At 42.5% G+C, this 22,416-nt stretch overlaps 1 protein-coding gene across 4 annotated transcripts in view; it reads left to right on the top strand.

The window, feature by feature from the left end:
* Window positions 1-22,416, top strand: part of PTPRC (protein tyrosine phosphatase receptor type C) — a 128,627-nt gene that overhangs the window by 55,864 nt on the left and 50,347 nt on the right. The window contains exons 3-12 of one of the 4 annotated variants that reach the window (XM_070384676.1): window positions 889-915; window positions 4,120-4,296; window positions 8,199-8,423; window positions 9,199-9,270; window positions 10,613-10,633; window positions 12,736-12,945; window positions 14,467-14,610; window positions 16,067-16,210; window positions 19,544-19,663; window positions 21,867-22,025. In XM_070384676.1, the coding sequence (XP_070240777.1) occupies window positions 889-915; window positions 4,120-4,296; window positions 8,199-8,423; window positions 9,199-9,270; window positions 10,613-10,633; window positions 12,736-12,945; window positions 14,467-14,610; window positions 16,067-16,210; window positions 19,544-19,663; window positions 21,867-22,025 (1,299 nt within the window). The remainder of the gene's footprint in view (window positions 1-888; window positions 916-4,119; window positions 4,297-8,198; window positions 8,424-9,198; window positions 9,271-10,612; window positions 10,634-12,735; window positions 12,946-14,466; window positions 14,611-16,066; window positions 16,211-19,543; window positions 19,664-21,866; window positions 22,026-22,416) is intronic. The other 3 variants (XM_070384677.1, XM_070384678.1, XM_070384679.1) reach the window with 3 other exon arrangements.

Genomic DNA, 22,416 nt, shown 5'->3' with positions numbered 1-22,416 from the left:
CAGCTACTTTGGAGAACAGTGTGGAGATTCCTTAAAAAACTGGAAATAGAACTGCCTTATGATCCAGCAATCCCACTGCTGGGCATACACATTGAGGAAACCAGAAGGGAAAGAGACACATGTACCCCAATGTTCATCGCAGCACTGTTTATAATAGTCAGGACATGGAAGCAACCTAGATGTCCATCAGCAGATGAATGAATAAGAAAGCTGTGGTACATATACACAATGGAGTATTACTCAGCCATTAAAAAGAATACATTTGAATCAGTTCTAATGAGGTAGATGAAACTGGAGCCTATTATACAGGGTGAAGTAAGCCAGAAAGAAAAACACTAATAAAGTATACTAATGCATATATATGGAATTTAGAAAGATGGTAACAATAACCCTGTATACGAGACAGGAAAAGAGACACTGATGTATAGAACAGTCTTTTGGACTCTGTGGGAGAGGGAGAGGGTGGGATGATTTTGGAGAATGGCATTGAAACATGTATAATATCATATATGAAACGAGTCGCCAGTCCAGGTTCAATGCACGATACTGGATGCTTGGGGCTGGTGCACTGGGACGACCCAGAGGGATGGTATGGGGAGGGAGGAGGGAGGAGGGAGGAGGGTTCGGGATGGGGAACACGTGTATACCTGTGGCAAATTCATTTTGATATATGGCAAAACCAATACAATATTGTAAAGTTAAATAAAATAAAATTTAAAAAAAAAAAAAAAGAGAAGAGCTATGGTTTAACCGGGAGAAAGGTACTGAAAACTGTGACTGTGTGAATGTGAATTAACATAGAGATGCTATACATGTAGATATATATATTTACATATGTATGTGTGAAATTTGAAACTTTCTAAGAGATGTTTGTTTTCCTTTTTTCAGGAAACTCTACCCAACCTTCTACTCAAGGTATTTACATTTTACTTATTTTACTTTTTGTTGCTAACTTTGTTTATTTAATGTTGATAAAATTTTCTGTGATATTCTAGTGAAATCATTTTGTACAGACAAGCCTTGTAATCATGAGTGGCCCTTGACATTCTCTTGTTCTTAATATTCCTACTTGTAAGATATAAAGTTGGATAACTACCTGAGCATATTATTATTTGTAGACGAATTACTGTGTATAAATTATAGCTTTTCTTACACCTGCCAGTAAACCATACGGCAAGTTTTCAATCTCTTTTTACATTTTATCACTATAAAGACAGCAATTTATTTTGGTCAGATTGCAGAGCTTCATAGTTAGGGAACTATATGATAAATTAGAATTCTAAACATAATTTTATATATATATAAAATGTATAAATTCCTGCAACAGAAAAGTTTTGACAGAATTGAGATATTTTAAATAATCATTTCGAAGTTGTATTGTCACACCTTAACTGTTTTAACAAGTGTCCTAATCCTGAGGTAAATTAAATTTAAGCAATGAGGATGCTGACAACTAGTTCATATATTTCACATGTCAAAGGAGAGAGAAAAATTGGGTTACATCCAGTTAAAAATAAATTACACTGGTTAAATGTTATTGTTTTTGAAAATATGTTATAGATACCCTGATTAATCATTAAGAAGATAGGTAATGTCCCTAAGATACCCTGGTTTAACAATTATAGAGCACAGCTCTAATGAGGCACATTTGAAATCTCCTCAGAATTGTTTGTTTGTTTTTTTTAAATTTTAATTTGGAGGATAATCACTTTACAATACTGTGATGATTTTTGCCGTCCATCAACACGAATGGGCCACAGGTATACATGTGTCTGCTCCCTAAAGAAACTTTAGCCCATGGCATAGAGGTCTTATAAATATATGAAAGTCATTGAAGCATAGCAGATTGTGATCAGTTTATTCCACCTACTGACATACCCACCTTTTACAGAAGAGTAAGTTCGTCTCAATCACAGAAACTGGTTACTTTTGCCGGAAGGGATGGGAAGGGGGTGGAAAGGAGAGGGAACATTTAAAACAGTAGGTGACCCTCACCTTGAGAGAGTTTCCACGCTCTCTGCACGGAGCCATCACAACAAGCCTCCAAACGGTGAACCCGAGTAAGTGAAATAGTGGCCCCCGACGCAAGCCAGAATATTCTCTCCCAAGTACGAGAATACGATCAGTGGGAACCAGGCTCTTTTCCTGAAAGCAGAAGGGCTCATTGGAACCTTGCCGACACCAACGTTAGTTTAACCTAAAAACAAGACGCTGGTCAAGTCTCGTGTGATGGATGTGGATCAATGTTATTGGGCAGAATCTTCAGCTCCTCCCTCCCTCGTTTCTTCTCCCCACCCCCGGCCTCCTCCAGTCTCCCCCCAGCCCCACGCACGTCCGGTCACTCGACATTTGGCAATGAGAAACCCCAAAGCTTAGATTTAGCACCTGACGCTGAAGACAGGAAGGTGCCACTTATTACTCAGTTGGACGTCTTGGCGTGTCATTGTGGATGAACGTTTGTTAATTAAACTCCTTTATTTGTGACGTCCTAGGTTATGAAATTTTAGGGTTTGGGACCTTTCTTTGGCAAAGAACACGTGGAGCAACTGCACTGTCTCTTTCTGTAATCACAGACTAGTTCTGTGATCTTTCGGGCGCTCTAGCCTCGGGGCAATTCCATGTGACTCAGGCAGATTTCATGGATATTCGGTGAAAAATGGATTCCACGTCACCTTCAACATGGATAACTGAAGCTGCGAATTCCTTCCGTCGTTGCTGTTTCTGTTTTCTTAATCCTCTGCTCGAGTCTTCCATTTCTGTTCTTAGTTCTGTCCTGCTGGTCGCTGCCCCCCCGCCCCGCGCCAGTCTCTCCTTTTCCCGATATTTTTGTGCTAGTCTTACTTGCCTAATCCTGTTGAACTGAATGAATCAAAATGCTTGTGTGATAGAACTCAATTTTTCATGAATTAGATATTGCATAACATGAAATTTGCTATTCATAGAAGTAAACACAGGTTAAACAGAAAATTCAGAAAAAAATGGATCTCTATAATCTCAATAGTCAGAGATCACCATGTTGTTTTATTTTTTTAAACAACGGGTGTACTTCCGCGTCCTCTGAGAGGAGGAAACCTGCTCGCCGAGAGTGCACACGTGCCGAGACCCCGGCACACAGCGCCTGCTCGCCCTGCCTGCAGCCTCTTCCGCTGTGCGCTCAGCTCTGCACCGTTCTACTCCACCGCCCCCTCGCCACATTTTTCTTTTTTCTGAAGTGAACTGAAACTGGGGGAAATGTTACCTCAGCATCTCAGATTGATGTTTCATTTGCTATCATGAAAAAAATTATTTTTGGAGACTTAGGTCATTTATATATTTGTGAACTTTGTTTTCCAGTCTTTTACTCACTCTTTGAATTTCTTTTTTCCATTTTATTAATTTTTTAAAACTTTTTGTTTTGTATTGGAGTATAACTGGTTAAAAATACCGTGCTAGTTTACAGGTAGACAGGAAAGGGACTCAGCCATACATATACATGTATCCATTCTCCCCCAGATTCCTCCCATCCAGGCTGGCACATGACACTGTGCTTTGTTTGAATCTGATTGATTTAAAAAATCAGTGTATGCATCTGGAACGTTTGTCTTTCATTTTTTATCTCCTGGTACCCTAGCCCTCCTAATGAACCCCTTCCAACTTTATTTTTCTTTATCCTTTTCCTTGATCAGTCTTTATGGTTTCTTTTAATCATGTTCACATGTTGTGTTTCATCCTTCTGAACCTGAGTGCTTCGGACAGAATCCACCAGTGAAGTAAGAGGCGGGGAGGGGGTCACTGCTTTTGATTCCATTTCCCTGTTTTCGCCTTTAGCCCCCGTTTTGTAGCTTGCTTTACATATGTCTACGTATTCTATCTATTCCTCTGCATGCATCTTTATTTGTATACATGTGTGTGCACATATGTATGCACACACACACCCCATATACACATAAATACCATGGCTCCTGGCAGTATGGTGTGTGTATATATTTACGTATATGCTTTTGTACACATGTATGTTTATGTACACACAGTAATGGGCGGGGGAGTTGGCAGGCTCAGACGGTATGATCTGGGGTATGACTCACGTGTTTCTTTTCTCCTTCCTGCATCTCCTGTGAACATGACGGAACACAACCGAAGAGCCCTCTACTCCGACTCCAGGTGGCCCCTTACCTGCTCGCACCACTGCATCCTCACCCGCAAACACCTCTAAAGGAGGAAAAGACTCCTCAGAGATCTCGCCTCCTGCGAGTCCAGACAGTCTCATCACGAAAGCACCCCCGACCTCTTGGGGAAATAATAGCACTGCTGTGACAGGTTGGCGGAGATCTTAACTGACACGGGATTAGGAAAACTCGTCTCTCTTGCTCTCTCTTTAATTTTAAAGTTATCAGAACAGTTTGCCTTTAAATTCTGTGTTCAGTGTCTGTGTATGTGATTTCGCTGAAGGGTGTGAAGTGTAGAAGCTCGAGGTTTCAGTGGAATGTTGGTGGACTAAAGTCACGAAGCCTGTTCTTGGGGAGAAGGGGGGAGAGGGAAGCCCCTAGGTAATATCAGGGTGTGCATGGATGTGGGGGTGGGTTCTGAGTGTCCTCTGGCTCACGTACAGCCTCATTTTCCTGGATCCTGCTCCCCTAGACTTTCTGTGGCCCTCCAAGAGTCAGAACATCCCCTTTCAGGTTGTCAGTCTTACCCTTCTTGGCTTTTACTCTAAAGTAGAGCTTTTCTTGGTTCAATCCCAGCTTCTCAGTATCAGAAAATCACTGGAGACAGACCTTTGATTTTATTTTTTTTAATCACACTGAGGGTTAATAATATAGCTTTGTTCTTGGATTTCTTTCAGACCTTTGATTTTTTTTTTTTAATCACACTGAGGGTTAATAATACAGCTTTGTTCTTGGATTCTTCTTCTTGTTGTTTTTTTAATTATCTAATTAGGGCCGTGAGTCCTAACAGTAGAATTGAAGATAACAGGGCCATGTTGGTAGCAAAGTGACAGAGTGCATGGGAGGTGTTTCTGCCGGGGAAAATCTCTGAGGTTCCTAGAATCCAGGGACACCAATGAGCTGCTGGTTCTCTGTTTAATGTTAGGTTTGCAAGTGTATCTGCCGCGTAAACCGACCATCCTGAGGATTGTTCCTGCTTTTTGCCTTAATAATGTGCTGGGTGCCACTTTCTGAGGCAAACTGCTTAATAGACCTGCTCTGATTAAAGAGAAGAAGAAATTTATTTGTTCAGTTAGGTCATCAGTCTTAGCTTGAAACAGAAGCATGGGTGGCGACGTCACAGACCCGTGGTCCACGGCACACACAGTTTTGAGCACCATCCCAGTGAAGTTTATTGGTTGTGGTAAGCAGTTACATCAATTGCAGTAATTTATATTTAATCTTTATACCATTTTCCCCTGCAACCACAGGGCAGGCATGGTGGCTGGGACCTGCCTAAACATGGCAAGCGTTCAAATTCCCTTTAACAAAAGGAATGTGAGGATGAGGGAGCTGATGTCTAGTTCCATGCTAAACTTTGTTAATGACTGAGTAACAGCACAGCGCACAAAGTTTTCTATTTCAGACATTCCCTACTTTATCTCACACACACCCACAACATTACTACTTTTTTATTTCCACAATTTCCCCCCAAAACCATTAAAGCCAGAGATTTACATATGAAGCAAAGCTTGATAAAAAAGGTTTAAAAGGAAATGGATTGGACATAAGGATGAATTCTTTACAAATACTAACTTGCTCTGGCACAATAATACTAATGGTTAAATTAGCATGGAAATCTTCATATACTTTCAAACAAAACACATTTTCTTCTCTGAAAAATAATCTTGGCAATAATCAAATTATTATTTTGAAGTATTAAAACCATTCCTTTGGGATAAAAATTATGACAGGCAATCTATGAGCTTTAAACAGCCACCCCATTTCACTGACTCCAGCTGTCGTGGAAACTTTTCCAGGCAAGAATACTGGAATGGGTTGCCATTTCCTTCTCCAGGGGATCTTCCTGACCCAGGGATTGAACCCGTGTATCTTGCGTCTCCTGCCTTGGGAGTTTTCTCTACCACTGAGCCACCTATTGTCATTCAGTTGCTAAGCTGTGTTGGACTCTTTGTGACCCCATGGAGCCACCTGGAAAGCCCTAAAAAGATCTGGAGATTTAGCAAATCCACAGATTCAAAAGTTGTGGATGGAAGGACTTTTCCCAAGATGCTTCCCATCCATGAATGAGGGCAGGCGTGATTGTCACACAGACTTGTCTGCTTTGTCCCATCAGGGACTTCTGTCCCTGTCCCCGTGGCTACGTCCACTAATGAAGAATCTGTTAGGATCAATTAACCTCATTAAATTGTGATTGCCACTCCTGTGCCATCTCTGAGATCACTCCACCGGGAAGAGTAGGTTCCCTTGAAGAGGGAAGGTCATGGATGTCTGGGCCAGGAAGACTGAGGGCTCTCAGGATGCCCTGAGGACTAGGGACCCTTGGGACGGACAGAGAGAATGAGCCAGTGAGTGGAGGAGGAGAAAAGGGTGTGCAGGAAGCCTCAAGTCAAGCCCGACTGATTTCAGAAGGGCCAGTTGTGTGCCTGCCGCTTTTTTGAAGGCTTAAAAAACAAACAAACAAACAAACAAACCAAGTTTCCACTCTTCTCCTGGTTCTGTGGGAAGCTTCTTCTGAGGATCTGGAACTGAAGAACGGATGTTTACGTTCTCCATTCTGGAGCGGCTTTAGTTAAATTTGGGGGTTAAGGGGCTTCTGGAGCCTGAGCTGAGAACTCAGACCCAGAATCTGGGAAAGATGCGCGTTCAGTTCTGGCAGGCATGGATGTGCATGATGGGAGGGAGCCTGCGTGCTCACATCAGAGCCATCGGGGGACGTGCACGTGCGCGTCACACCGACACACCCAGCATCTAACTGCAGAAGCGCAGCCAACCTCAGACCCTTGAGCCAGTGACCCCAGTGGTCAGGGCAGTGAAGCCACCACACAAGTCCAACCAGGAGCTAGCCCGTATTTTGTTTCTGCCAGGACAACGAAGCATCTAGTTAGCACCGAGTGAATACACGTTGCTCCCCTGTGCTGTGATTCTGGGTGAAGTGTGTGTGTGTGTGAGTGTGTCTGGGGGTGGGGGATGTGTGACACGTGGTGGGTGCTTTGAACCTTGACATTGAGACGTCTTAAGGAAGTACACGGTGGGCTTTCATCCGCGGCCATCCTTGATTCTACACCCATGAGCGCGTCTGTGATTGGAAACCCAGGGGGCTGCTGTCCGTATAGCACGACGTTCTTGGGCTCTAAACCAGACCACTTTCCCCTGGCAAGGGCAGCCGCCATCCTGAAGGGAACATCGTGACCCTCAGCTGGAAGAAAAAAGCACCCAGTTCCGCAAAGGTGCAGGCGAGATCCCCCGCAGCTCTGTTTTCAGAAAATCAGGAGGGAGTACCAGCACCGCTGGCTTCCTCCGCCCCGAGGCTCCTGGCAGGGCTCGGGGGCAGGTCCTCCGTGGGGCCCTCACCGCAGCCTTCCACCCTCAGAGCTCACTTCCACCTCTGCGGCCTCTGCCCCGCCAGCAGCACCCACTCTGGCATTTTCAGTGTCACCACGGTACCCCCTACCCCGGCCAGGAAGCGCGGCCTCCCTGGGTGGGAGGGCAGATCCAGACTTTCTCTCCAGGTCCCAGATGCCTCATTTATTCCCGCTGCTGAGTCTTTGCTGCTGCACGCGGGCTTTGTCCAGCTGTGGAGAGGCCAGGGCTCCTCTCTAGATGCGGACTGCTCCTTGCGGTGGCTCCTCTTGTTGCAGAGCAAAGGCTCTAGGGCGCGGGGGCGTCCGTAGTTGCAACTCTGGGCGCTAGAGCGCAGGCTCAGTAGTTGCGGTGCGAGGGCTTTGTTGCTCCTTGGCGTGTGGGGTGTTCGTAGAGCAGGGATGGAACCCAGTGTCCCCTGCAGTGGAAGGAGGATTCGTTAGCACTGAGCCACCAGGGTAGCTCCCCGCCCCCGATGCTTTTACAATGTGAGTTGTGATGCCCTTTAAGTCATCTCTCCCGCGTGCCGCGCTGGTTTTCATCCGGGTTTGCAGACGGGTAGGTTGTGATGCTGCAGGAGTGCTTGAGTGTTAGCTGCCCGGCCTTAGCTTGATCAGTAGGCGATGCCTCCACGGGCGGCGTGGCCCTGCGCTTGCCGGGCAGGAATGCTGATGGCCTTTGTGATTGCAGGTGCCCCAGGAGAAGGGACCACAACCGCCTTGCCTGCAGACCCCGCTGCCCCACCAGCCACCTCCCGCAGCCCTGCACTCAGCAGCACTGCTGCCTCACCTCCACTCACCTCCAACTCGACCACCCAGGATAACGCCTCACTCCCACTCACCTCCAACTCGACCACCCAAGATAAAGCCTCACCTCCACTCACCTCCAACCCGACCACCCAGGATAACACCTCAGGTTTGACTGTGATGCCTTAGGCATGTTAGATGCTGGATCATGAAATGGAAACTTGAGACCTTCAGGCAACTGTTTTATTTCACACCCAACAGGGCTCAGTGGGTTTCCTGTTTTACAAATTTTCACACATTGATACTAAATTAGGCAACAAAACCTTACCAGTAAGCTTCCTCTGGGCATGTTTTATTTTATTATTTATTTTATAAAAGTTCATGGCAAAGAAGAAAGGTAACAAGCTTTCAGTCCCATAGCCCTGAGATCAAATCCAGCCTCTTCAACTTTCTAGTTGACTTCAGGAAAGTCGCTCCTACTTTCTCTGTGTCTGGTTTTCACTTGTAAAAAGGGATATAATAATACTCATTTCATAAGATTGATATGAGGGTGGGATATGTAAAAAGCCTGGTATGAGAAGAATAATACAAAAAGGTAACCAGGATCCTCGTTAGGGTAATAATTGGAATAAGGAGAGTTGTAACAGAATGAGAAGCAATTGGAGGGAGACTGCACATGTCTGAATTATACCAAGGAAGGGTTTCTTCTCAGCATATGCAGTGTCTGGTTCCGATGGTATGAACTCTTAGTTATCTTAAAGGGCCATGTGTAGATAAATCTTTAACTCACTTTCTTGGTTTAGAAACAAGCAAGAGTCCATTCAAATGAGGAGGAAGCCCCTAGCAAAGATTCCTTTAGGAAATGATCTTTGCTGAGGCATTTTCCCCTCGCCCTTCGATAGGACAAGCTCATTAACTGTGACCCTCTGTTCATTTCCTTGCAGATGAGCAGACCACGACCCCCGCACTGACCACTGCATCCAGCGTTAGCCCTGCAACCGCTCTCTCAACCATAGGTGACAACCTGACCCCCAGTCATGCAGTCACTCCGCCACCACGCACCTGGGACACGCTCCCTGAAGGCCCTGAGTTGGCCGCATCTACCCCAGGCTCTTTCTTCACAATGTTCACTTGAGTGTCCTAATCCTGGGGCCTTGGAGGGGCAGTTAGTCCAAAGCACTGATCTGTGTCTGCAGTGCGAGAGCTGCTGAGGTCTGGGCGGGTGTCACTGTGATAACCTAATGCCGGTCGTAGCATTCCCCTCGAGTGTGAACTTGATGAATGTGAGTAGAGATGACCAGCTAGCTATACCAGGACTTTTAAGAGTGGATTTCGGTCTTGGTATGAACAGAACAGTTCTCTCAGTGGGAGGCTTTGTATCAAGAAGTCAGTGGCAGGGGAGCCTCAGCATTCGGGGGCAGGGGGTATGGGGACAGAAGTGAGGGGGCCTCCATCCGGGAGTGAATGCCCAGGAGTTGGCGGAGCCTGCAATGGGTCAGCCAGTCAGAGCCTGCCGGGGCGCTGTTCCCGCCTCAGTTTCTCCATCTCGAAGACCAGACTAGCAGGGATCTCGTAGCTTCCACAAGCGACATTTCCGTCCTGTTCGCCAGTTAAATATATATGCTCACACAAGACTTGTCTCAGTGGATGGACAGATTTTTCACCCTGAGTCTAGTATATGGGTAAAGAGCTTACAAAAGTGAAACCAGAGCGTGGAGCTGCTGCTGCTGCTAAGTCGCTTCAGTCGTGTCCGACTCTGTGCGACCCCATGGGCTGTAGCCCAGCAGGCTCCTCCATCCATGGAACTTTCCAGGCCAGAGTACTGGAGTGGGTTGCCATTTCCTTCCGCCAGGGATCTTCCTGACCCAGGGATCGAATCTGGGTCTCCTGCATTGCAGGCAGACGGTTTACCGTCTGAGCCACCAGGGAAGACATTCTTTGCAAACAGAGATGCAAACTGAACTCGCTAGGGGTTACAATTATATAAACCTCTTTTGAGATTAATCAAGGAGATAAAGACTTTAAAAATGCCTCTGGCTGCTTGAATAGTCAGCCACCTCACCATTCCATAATCAGATGTGTGTCAAAAAGTCTTAATATTGTATCACGATTGGGCTTATGAGGTAAATTCATGAAAATATTTGAGGGGCTAGCTCCTTGGTTTACAACCTTTGAGGTTTTGAGATCCAAACATGGGACTAGGCACTGCAAACTCTGTCTTTTCTGTTAAACCTAATTTGGTAGATTCTACAGTTTATGAAGATGAAACATTGTAAACCACTCTTCCCTAAAATGACTAAGGGCAGAGATATCTTAAAAGTTGATTTTAATCATCTGCATTCTCTTTTTTTCTTTCAGCTCCTACTAAGCCACCATGTGGTAAGTTTGTCTACCTAGAGGCAACATATATCACTTTAATGATTTCATTCTTTATTTCAAGTTTCTAAGACCTCTGCTCCCCCACCCCAGCAAAATAAACTCAGTGGCTCTAATTTCTAACCAATGATTAGCTCCAGCTCTTAAGAGTCAGAGTCCTTCAGAGTGAGAAGTTTGATGTCATGTTCAGACCTGGATTTGAGGATCAGGATCAATCATTACCAGCTAAACAGCTCTGGTGGAGCCACTTACCCTTACCTTGGGTGTTTAAAGTGGGGTGATAGCAAGCTTGTTTTGGGGTTGGGGGAGGATTCCGTGTAATGATAAATGTGGAATGTGAATAGCACCTTCTAGGCTGATCAAGAAGAAAAAGTCTCGTCTGTCTCCCTATCTCGCTAGGGTTCTCCTCAAAGCAGATGCTTGAAAACAGTTTGTATCTGTCCTTCTCCTATCTTCTTCCTCTGTTCTCAGTGAAAGCAGAGTCCTTCTTCACGACCAGGGCTCACACACTCCACATGTTTCTAAATATCACCAGGGAGTCCCTGCTGTCAGTAGCTCTTCATATATTCAGTGCAAACACCAGCCTTCATATGTTTGCTTAATTAATATGATCCTTCATGATCAGATTCCTCTTGCATTATTACTTTTTTCACTTAAGGAACACGGAAATACTCATTGTTGTATTTCTTAACCTTTTATTTTGTTTTCGAGTACAGCTGATTGTGATAGTTTCAGGTGGACAGCAAAGGGATCCAGCCATCCGTATACATGTATCCATTTCCCCCCAAACTCTCCCCCATCCAGGCTGCCACATAACATTGAGCAGCATTCCCTGTGCTGTATAGTAGGCCCTCGCTCTTATCCATTTTGAATATAGCAGTGTGTCCCTGTCCATCCCAAACTCCCTAACTGTCCCTTCCCCCCGTCCTTCCCCCTATAAGTTTGTTCTCTAGAGATTGAGCTAGAGATTGTCTTACCGAGTGAAGTAAGTTAGACAGAGAAAGGGAGATACCATATGGTATCCCTTATATTTGGAATCTGAAAAGAAGTGATACAAATGAATTTATTTACAAAATAGAAAGGGACTGACAGCTGCTTCTAGGTTTCTGAGCACATTTCTTCCTGCTTCTGTGCTCACCCAGGTTCTTTCCCTACACTTGGAATTCCATGCCATCCTCACCCACCCCCCTCCCCCATCACTTTTTCTATGTCTTGCTCCTATTTTAAACTGCAAACTGAGTCACATGCCCTAGAGAGCCTCTCCGGGTCCTCTAACCACAGCAGGCTCCTCTGCTGCTTTATTCCCGTATTGTTTTGTGCATCATCTTGTTTTGGTGGTTTTCCTGTCCTCTCTAGCCCATTCCCGTGCCCGTCTCCACGTTAGAGACCCCAAAGTGGAACATTTGTATTCCTGTTGTTTGGGACAGTGTTTTAAAACAAGTGCGTCATAATTTTTGTTGCACTAAAAAATGAGTGAATACATCAGTGTGTACTGAGAAGGTATTTTTGTGAGTCAATGGAATCTGTTCGAATGAAGGGGAGAGTGAGATGACACTCGAGAAAGCTTGAGGAGGAGCTGTTGTCCATAACTTTTCATAAGCAGAGGCATAGTGAGGCCTCTGCTCTCAGATAATTAATGTTCTCCGTGTCAGGAGAAAGAGAGAATCAAGTACTGCAGTTTAGAACGCAAGGGAAATGATAGAGCTGGAATAAGGAATTTTTCCGGTATGTCGCTCTTTTTTTGCATATTTCAGCCTCTTTTGAGACCCTACTAATGACAGGTTTTACACAAGGATCTGAATTTATGGTGATGATCAAAATAGGTTTTGCTCTTATGGAATTTACAGTCCAGTTGGGAAGACACATGAGTCCAGTAATCACCCAAATACAGGCTCATGAGCTGGGTCTTTGACGGGATAGCGATGTAAAGACAATCACAAGGGATAACATGGAGGCGCTGACGCGTTCCTTCTCCATTTTATGTTCCTGGGGCTATTTTGGTTGGTGTTTGGATATTTAAAAAAAAATATGTTAAGGGGTTTGTAGTTAATGTAGGTTTGTTCTGAAAAATCAAAGATAATCCTGGCTGTCTTATTTTCTTTCAGGGGACAAATACAGAGATGTGTCTGTGAAGTACTCTTTCAACGATGACAATTACACATTTACTGCAACACTCGATGTTAAGGGAGAGGAATGTGAACCTCCTGAATGTGAAAAGGAGCACCGTGGCCTGTCTGCATGTCAAACTAAGAATATCAGTATGTCACACCCTTCGTGTGAGCCTCCATTTGAATATCCCTTAGAGGTACCACCAGGTAAATGCCAGTTGCTTTCTATTTGTGTGTTTACAACGACAGTGCGGTTTTGTGTGTGGATTGTCGGGAGGCGGGGGAGGGGAAGCTGGCGGCGGGGGCGGGGGCGGGCGTGCTGCTCTCCTGACCCAGCAAAGTGGTGACCTTGGTGCAGCCTTCTGTCTTCATCCCTTACTCCCTGCACCTCTTTTACAGCGTGGTTTGTGTTGACCAGATATAATCTACTCCTCTGAGCGATTATTCACGAGCTTCTTTCCTCTTCTCAACTGAATTCAAATCATTTAATTTATATATATTTATACATTATATATACACATTATATGTATATACATATATGCATGCATTATACGTATATACACATCAATACACATATGTATATATTAATTGATAATATTAATATACACAGATAATGTATTGTTTATATATATTAATCCTTCTAAATGCAAGTGTGTCTGGAATAAAGGTTTCCCAGGTGGCCCAGTGGTAAAAGAGCCTGTCCGCTGCTGCAGCAGCCGTGGGTTCAGTCCCTGGGTCTGGAAGACCCCCTGGGGGAGGGCATGGCAGCCCGCTCCAGTATCCTTGCCTGGAGAATCCCATGGACGGAGGAGCCTGGGGGGCTACTATCCATGGGGTTGCAAAGAGTCTAACAGGACCGAGTGCGCCTGTGCATGTCTAGAATATCTTGGAAAGATACAAAGTCAAAGATTTGATGTTTGTGGGGAAAAAAAAGTACTTTGTCCAAAAAAAAAAGAGTTATAGTCATGTTAGGGGGATCCAGCTGGTTTTGGTGCCTCAGCAACTGCTGGGAAAGAGAAAGGACTAAGATACTACGTGGACTTCAGGGACGCTACCTTCACTAAATGTGTTTTCAAAACGGGACTTGGGAGCCGTGTAAGTCTGTTAAATCTCTTACATCTTTTATTAATTCAAGATCATTGATTTACTTATTAACATTTATGTAGGCTAGATGTCTGATGTTTATGGAAAAAAGAAACTTATTTAACCTACTCATTTTTAAAAAATATTACTGAAATAAATGATCAAATAAAAACAGAAAGTGACAATTTTTAAAAAAATGCATTACCCAGAGGGAATCACACATGCTCTGTGTAATGACCATTCAATGAAAATAATAGAGTAAATGAAAAACTGAAAATATAAGTAAGAATAATTAAATGAAGCCAGTCTTTTAATATGTGCAAAAGATGCAATTTTATCTAGATTTTTGCTTGGATTCTATTTTTTAAAAGTAGCGTAAATTCTAAATAAATTAGCATTACATATATTGGTAGCATTTCATTTAGAATTTACGCTACTTTTAAAAAATAGAACCCAAACAAAAATCTTAAAAAAAAGAATAAAGACTTAAGAAATGCAAAACCCTGAGAATTATTCAACTTTTCAAAAGTAATCTAAATTCTTGCCAGATTCTGTATCATGAATATAATTTGAATAACTGTCACTGAGCATACGCCATGCATTATGAAATATTAATCATGCATTTTTGTATCTTTATTCTGACAGATCCTAATCAGTTTCAGCTGGTAGACTGCGTGGAAGATGAAGAAGCAAATACTTCCCTTTGTTTACACTGGCAACACAAAGATTTTCCAGATAATGGACAATTCAAGTGTAATGAAAATAAAATTGAATACAAATTTAAATGTGGTAAGAATTTAACATTGATCAGAGGAGGGTTTTTTTTTTTTTTCCTATAGTGGGAAGTTTCTCTAAATATTATCTAATGATTCCTTACTCCCTCCTTTCATCCACTTTCTTTCAATCTCTCTCCCTCTCTCTCTTGCACAGTCCATGATATGTTTGGAATCAAACACTTGTATTCTTTATACCACTCAAACTCACAAAAGAGACAGATACTTCACTGGAAGAATAATTTTTTGAAATAGCAGTATTTCAAGTTTATATTTATAAGATATATATATTATCTTATATATATATTTATAAGATATATATTTATATTTATAAGAATTTTCTTGGCAACAGTTACACAGGAGGCGTTGCTGAAGAGATTATCAGAGAAGAGTTAAAAAAGCTAAGATACACAAACTCCTAGCATGAGTGGGAAAGCAAGCAATTGCACGTGATTCCACGAGCTCCTTTGTCAGCCCTCCATCAACAACACCCGTAAAAAACTGCCAGAAGACTTTTACAAAGGAAAGGAGAAAAAGAAACATCAGTGCTGCAAGGGATATGAGTTGGTGTTCACGGAAGGGGGGACTTGAGTTAGAATTTCTTTTTAGTAATTAATGATTTAATACCCTTTAATTTCTCTTCATTTGAGTTTATTGGGATGAAATCTCCCTCCCTTGGCATAAAGCCACCTGCTAGGCCGTATTTGGCAAGACAGACAGACGAAAATACACACTCTCACAGAGGGTGGAGTGTGGGACTGGTTATAGACATCATGTTTCGGGGACACACAGCTTGGGCATGAGCAGGATGAGGAAGGCAAGAGCGAACGTGCGGCAGGCTGACGACATAACTGTGATCTCATTATCTACGCGATGAAGGCTGACTCAAATGCAGTCTCAACTCTCAACAGAGAACGATGAACTAACGCCTCATTTCTTCAGTTAAATTAGAGACACTCTCAAGTTCACTTCTACTTACCAGTGTTTTCTTTAAAAATGAGTGTAGCAATACCATGCGTTATTGCAGCAGATCTCTGGATCTTTTACTTATTGTTTTGACCATTTGCATAGGTTTTTAATCTAATAGAGATTAACTATAGATATAGATTAACTATAGATATAAAGTTGGAGAAGGCAATGGCACCCACTCCAGTACTCTTGCCTGGAAAATCCCAGGGATGGAGGAGCCTGGCGGGCTGCAGTCCTTGGGGTGGCTAAGAGTCGGACACGACTGAGCGACTTCACTTTCACTTTTCACTTTCATGTATTGGAGAAGGAAATGGCCACCCACTCCAGTGTTCTTGCCTGGAGAATCCCAGGGACAGGGGAGCCTGGCAGGCTACCGTCTATGGGGTCACACAGAGTCAGACACGACTGAAGTGACTTAGCATAGCATAGATATAAAACCAAAGTGAAATTTAAGTGTGATATATTACATTCATATACTCATATGCAATCCTTATTTTTTTTAGATGGCGGTTCTCCAAGTTATAATAAAGACACATTTAAAGTGAGGAATCTTAAACCCAGAACTAATTATACTTGTAGTTCACAAGTACTCTATAATCAACAGCTTCTTATTAGCCAAAATAAAACTATTGAAACAGATTTTGGAGGTGAGTATATTGCTTACGTTTGTATGTTAAATTTCTTTTCTTTTTATAGTCTTATGATTCTTTGAGAATCATAGAAAAAGATATTATGAATTTGGAGAAAGGGTTTCACAAAAAGGCGTTGTGTCCATTTTAAAGTGAGAATTTAGAAATAAATGACAGAGAATCCAAACCTCCATGAAGTTTTTGCAAACTGTAGGCTGCTGTGAGGTCCAGGTGGAAACAAGACTGTGAGGTAAGTGACATGCTTGTTCACACAGTTCCCATTGCGTCTCCTCGCTTCTGTAGCAGCCTCCTCCTTTTGATGTCTCCTGCCTCTTCTGGGCCACTTTCAAATCCTGCCTCTCACAGGAGTAAGGTGAGCACAGAAGCTAATGAGAAGCAGTGATAAAGCGAATTGTTGATAGCAAAATAATAGTTGTTACTACTGAGAAGCCAGCAACATAAATAATAACAAGATTATTATAACTAGTAGCAATTGAAAAATAAAATTCTGGAAAATAACAGCATCTGGAAGATGGCAGGGAGAAGGAATCGAAAAGTGCTAAAACTTCAGTCATATTTAATGGAAGTAAAGAGATTAGTAGAAATAAAGCCTCTCGATGAAGGTGAAATGGAGAATGAAAAAGCTGACTTAAGACTAAGATCTTGGTATCTGTTCCCATCACTTCATGGCAAATAGATGGGGAAAAAATGGAAACAATGACAGACTTTATTTTCCTGGGCTCCAAAATCACTTCAGATAATGACTGCAGCCATGAAATTAAAAGATGCTTGATCCTTGGAAGAAAAGCTATAATGAGCCGAGACAGTGAATTAAAAAGCAGAGACATCACTTTGCTGACAAAGGTCCATATAGTCAAAGGGATGGTTTTTCCAGGAGTCATGTACAGATGTGAGAGTTGGACCATAAAGAAGACTGAGCACCAAAGAATTAATACTTTCGAAATGTGGTATTGGAGAAGACTCTTGAGAGTCCCTTGGACTGCAAGGAAATGAAACCAGTCAATTCTAAAGGAAATCAACCCTGAATATTCATTGGAAGGACTGATGCTGAAGCTGAAGCTCCAATACTTTGGTCACCTGATGTGAAGAGCCGACTCATTGAAATAAACCCTGATGCTGGGAAAGATTGAAGGCAGGAGGAGAAGGGGATGACTGAGGATGAGACAGTTGGATGGCATCACTGACTCGAGGGACATGAGTTTGAGCAAGCTCCAGGAGAGAGTGAAGGACAGAGAAACCTCACGTGCTGCAGTCCAAAGAGTTGAACACAACTGAGTGACTAAACAACCAGAAGAGACTCCAGTTGACTTTAGAAATTTACTAGGAAAATATGTTAATTGTGAGGCAATTTATGAACAACCATTAAAAATATGAAGGACAGATAAATAGATGACATTGTGTATAATCAGTAGAAGAAAGTTACGGAATAAAAGATGTTCTACATGTTAAAGGAGGAAAAGGAGAAAGGAGGAGGAGGGGGAGGAGGAGGAGAAGAAAAATGGGGAAGGGGAGGGGAAGGAAGAGGAAAAATGTGGCAGAGAGGGAGACAGAAAAGGCTAAGTAGTAAACAGTAGGTAAAAGAGCAGAAATGTCAAAGTATATCAAAAGTCGGACTTCCCTCATAGCTCACTTGGTGAAGAATCTGCCTGCAGTGCAGGAGATCTGGGTTCGATTCCTGGGTTGGGAAGATCCCCTAGAGAAGAGAAAGGCAACCCATTCCAGTGTTCTAGGGAAATCCTGGGAAATCCCATGGCCAAAGATGCCTGGCAGGCTGCAGTCCGTGGGGTTGCCAGAGTCGGACGCGACTTAGCGACTAAACAAACCACCATATCAAAAGTTAGTATAAATAAAATGGTTTAAATTTACCTTTTGAAGCAAAGGCATTCAGACTCGAATAAAGTAAAGACATATTTGAGGGGAATTTGTACCTTAAGTAAGATCAAGTGATAATTTATGGGAACTTTTATTGCTTAGCTCCTATTGAATGAAATCAATGGAGAGTGCTTAGAAAAGAACCAGAAAAAAAAAAAAAAACAAAGATATTAGAAAGGAGAAAATAACAAAGGCTGGAGTACAGATTATTGAAAGAAGAAATAAGCAAAGATACTAGGAATTTACTAATCAGTTTGAAGGCTTGGTTTTGAAAAGAATAATAAAATAGACCTCTAGCAAAACAACCTTCCCCCATGCATTAACAAAAGGACATTAAAAATAGAGTAGAAATTTCATGGAGAAGGCAATGGCAACCCACTCCAGTACTCTTGCCTGGAAAATCCCATGGACACAGGAGCCTGGTGGGCTGCAGTCCATGGGGTTGCAAAGAGTCGGACACGACTGAGCAACTTCACTTTCACTTTTCACTTTCATGCGTTGGAGAAGGAAATGGCAACCCACTCCAGTGTTCTTGCCTGGAGAATCCCAGGGATGGTGGAGCCTGGTGGGCTGCAGTCTATGGGTTTGCACAGAGTCGGACACGACTGAAGCGACTTAGCAGCAGCAGCAGCAGAAATTTCACAGATTATAAAGAATCTCATATCCAATATAAAAAGTTAGATAAAGTGAATAATTTTCTAGAACATACAAATTATGAGCATTTGCCTAGGGGAAGAGTTAGAAAATTAGACTTAAAATCACAGTCTAATACCTCTTCACTCACTTCACACTCCCTGTCTGCTTACTTCACCTACCCTTTAAAAAAGATAAACCAGAAAGGTAAGCTTAGTTTCTGTCCTATCCAAACTGCCCCACAGTATAGAAAACATGTAAATCTATCAACTCACTTTGATTATTGTTAGGGTTTGGAATAGGCTTAGGCATACTGTTATGTGGATACCAAACATGCACAAAGATGAGGCCACTGTAAGCCAGTCTCTTCCATGAATGTAGGTACTGAATAGTAAATGAATTATTAACAAAGTCAATCCTCTAGTACCTTATAAAACATGTAGTTACAAAAGAAGATATACAGAAGTGTTATATGCTCAGTTGTGTCCGATTCTTTACAACCCCATGGGCTGTAAACTGCCAGGCGCCTCTATCTGTGAGACTCTCCAGGCAAGAACACTGCAGTGGGTTGCCATTCCCTTCTCCAGGGGATCTTTGCAGCCCAGCGATTGAACCCAGGTCTCCTGCATTGCAGGCAGATTCTTTACTTTCTGAGCCAAATGATCTCTAAAGAAAATGTAACAAGAGCAGGTATCTTTCTTACAATTTCATCTTTGATTCATAGTTAATCAAATTATGACTATTAACAATGCATGCTAATAATATGAAAAATGGTTTCTCTATGTCTTGTTTTTTTCACATTTTATCTTCTTATTCTCTCAACAGAACCAGAAGCACCTCAGAATTTTACTTGTTCTGCTAAAAATGCAACTGAAGGAAAGTGTACCTGGACACCACCTCAAAGCTATTTTGACAGAATCTCTCTTTGCTATTGGATTTCTCCAGGTAACTTGTAGAAAATTTAATTCCATATCAGGAAAGATAAATCTAAAATTGGAAAACACTAGATATATGGATGGAGAAGGAAATAGCAACCCACTCCAGTGTTCTTGCCTGGAGAATCCCAGGGGCGGGGGAGCCTGGTGGGCTGACGTCTATGGGGTCACGCAGAGTCGGACACGACTGAAGTGACTTAGCAGCAGCAGATATATGGAAAGAGTGAGTGAGCCACAGAGCTTTCTACACAGCAACCGTGGTGGGCATCCTACACGTCTTGATTTTAAGAACTGCCTCCACTTACTATGGACTCCCCAGCCTCTGAGATGCCTGAAGCTCAGAGCATCCCCAATATTGCTTGTCTTTCTTGACCTTCTTACTTATAATCTTTACACTCTAAAGCCTAGAGAAAGAAAATCTCTGGACGATAATACTCAGCTGTCTTCCACATATTACGTAAGTGAGCTGCACTGGTTTGAACTTATTGTTCTGGATGACAGACAAACCGCTTCCATAGCTTGATCCAGCTGGCGCACACACAAAATTGGGTGAATAAAAATGAACATATTCCTGTTTAGTCATGGAGGGCACTTTACTGGCCAGTGGAATCTTAGAACGTAGTTCTAGTTAGCATGAAACTTCTGCAGAAGTCCAACCACTGGGCTCGCCCTTCTTTGGAGGGACTATTTAAGAGAACAGACCTCTCCTGGACGATGCGAAGTATCTAAAATGCCTTTAGAAGACAGTGGGGACTGTGGACCATCTCAGAATAGACTCAGCCCTTGGGATAGCCCTCTTGACAGTCCTTGCCCTATAGTTTAAAGTAGTTTTGAGTTGAACATCTCACAGAGTTCCATCTCTTTGGTGGGTAGGTGAAATTTTCAGATTTCAAGAGGCAGAAAGCCACTTCTCTTCAGCGTGTTATTGTATATTTTGATAACATATGCCTTTTGCTGGTTGAATCATAATAATCAGACTACTAAAGCAAAGCTCCACGCACATGTAGTTTTCCAGTTAGCATAAGAGGACGTATGGAGTCTTCTCATATGGAGAAGAAATGTTTGCCGTGTATTTGAGCTTACGGTACTTTGAAAAGTTATGTCTATGAGAAAAGAAAAGTGGAAATTATAGGAAGATAAAACAGCAGGATGGTCGGATAGTCTGCCTCATTGGACCCCTCTCCTGTGAGCTCTCTTTGCTTGGTTTCTGTGTGAGCACACTGGTTTTCTTTTCTCTTTTCTGAATCTCCTTCTCACTTTCCCTTGCTGTATTCCTCACTTTTTATATTCTCTCTCCACTATGGAGTTCTTTCAATGCCAGAGTATATGGAGGGAATTTATGGAACAATGTTTATTGTTCCTTTGTATTCTATACAGTTTAAAAAAGCATTTGAATAGTAGGCTTAGAAGGAGGTAATGTATTGGTTATTGTGGTCAGACAAGTTTTTGTTTATTTTTTGCAACGAGTACAGATCCTTCTTATTCAGTGCTATCCAAATTTATGACTGCCCTGTTATAATCCTTGAACAGAATGGGTGGGGAGGGATGGGCAGGGAGGGATACAACATCAAGCTTTGTGTGCCCTTTTCTCAGAAACTGGGTTGGTAACTGGCTGAATCCAGCCTCCACGGTGGTTCACGCACTGACTCTGCTCAAAGGGTCCTTTGGAACCAGCTCACCCGAAGTCCCCTGTCTCTTGCGGCCTTCAGACTCCGCTGCTTTCCCTCATCGTCTCAATTCCTGTAGTGCTCAGAGGAGTAGGACAAGGAGACGGAGTTATTGGTGATCAAATGGATTCTGCATCTGAAGTTTATAACAGTAGCCATACCAAAGTTCAAAGTTTGGAGGTTATCAGAAAAAGTTTCACTAAAGTATTGGAAAAAAGACTTTCGTAATATCCACCATGGGCTGTGCTTTCTCAGAAAGAAAATAGACCATCTTTACTGATACGCTTGGACTCATTTATTAATATGTTATGTACCAAATTAACTATGAAACCATTAGTTTGGAATATTTGAGTTTATTTGGAGTAATTACATTCATTCAATACATTTGCCGATAGTAGTATGTACTTCTGAGCACAAACAATATTTTTGTATTTCAGTCACTCAGTTTGGAGTGGGCTCAGAATGATTTAATGTACAGACCAAGTTAAATATGTGGTAATCCTGACTTTTGATGACTTAATAAATGTTTCTGTTTTTCCCTTTGAGATGGACCAAATTGCACCCCTCAGGATAAAACCCAGGACGGAATAGATTTGCACAATTTGAGACCTTTCACAAACTATACGGTGGTGTTACAAGCCCGGGTCACAGGAAAAGTAACTCGCAGTAGAAATGCGACCTATACATTTCGGACAGATCTAGCAAGTAAGTTATGAACTTTAGTGCTTTTTTCTATGAATGGTGAGAAGCAAAGTCTAAGCTGTTTAAACAGCAAGTTCACATTTATTCTTCATTTGGGAAGCACTTTGACTTGGCACATTTGTTAATATCTAGGGTTTATAATAATTAAAAAACAACAATTTAAAAGCTCTCATTTGAGGTTTTCTCTGTGTCCTTCAGGTATAATCACAGAATTGTAAGAATGAAGCCTGAGAACATATGAGCTGGTACAGTGTGTAAGAATTCAGGCAATTAAGTACCTAACCAACTTAGAGAAAAATGAATTACCTATTATTTTCTTTATTGTCTGGAAATTTCGACTGCTATCAGATACATGAGAATCCCACACTCATAAACCATTCACTTGCTGACTTTT

Source organism: Bos mutus, chromosome 16, assembly GCF_027580195.1.
Source record: "Bos mutus isolate GX-2022 chromosome 16, NWIPB_WYAK_1.1, whole genome shotgun sequence".
Classification (NCBI taxonomy): Eukaryota; Metazoa; Chordata; class Mammalia; order Artiodactyla; family Bovidae; genus Bos; species Bos mutus.
The sequence above is the reverse complement of the archived record's forward strand: the minus strand, read 5'-3'. Positions and strand labels throughout refer to the sequence as shown.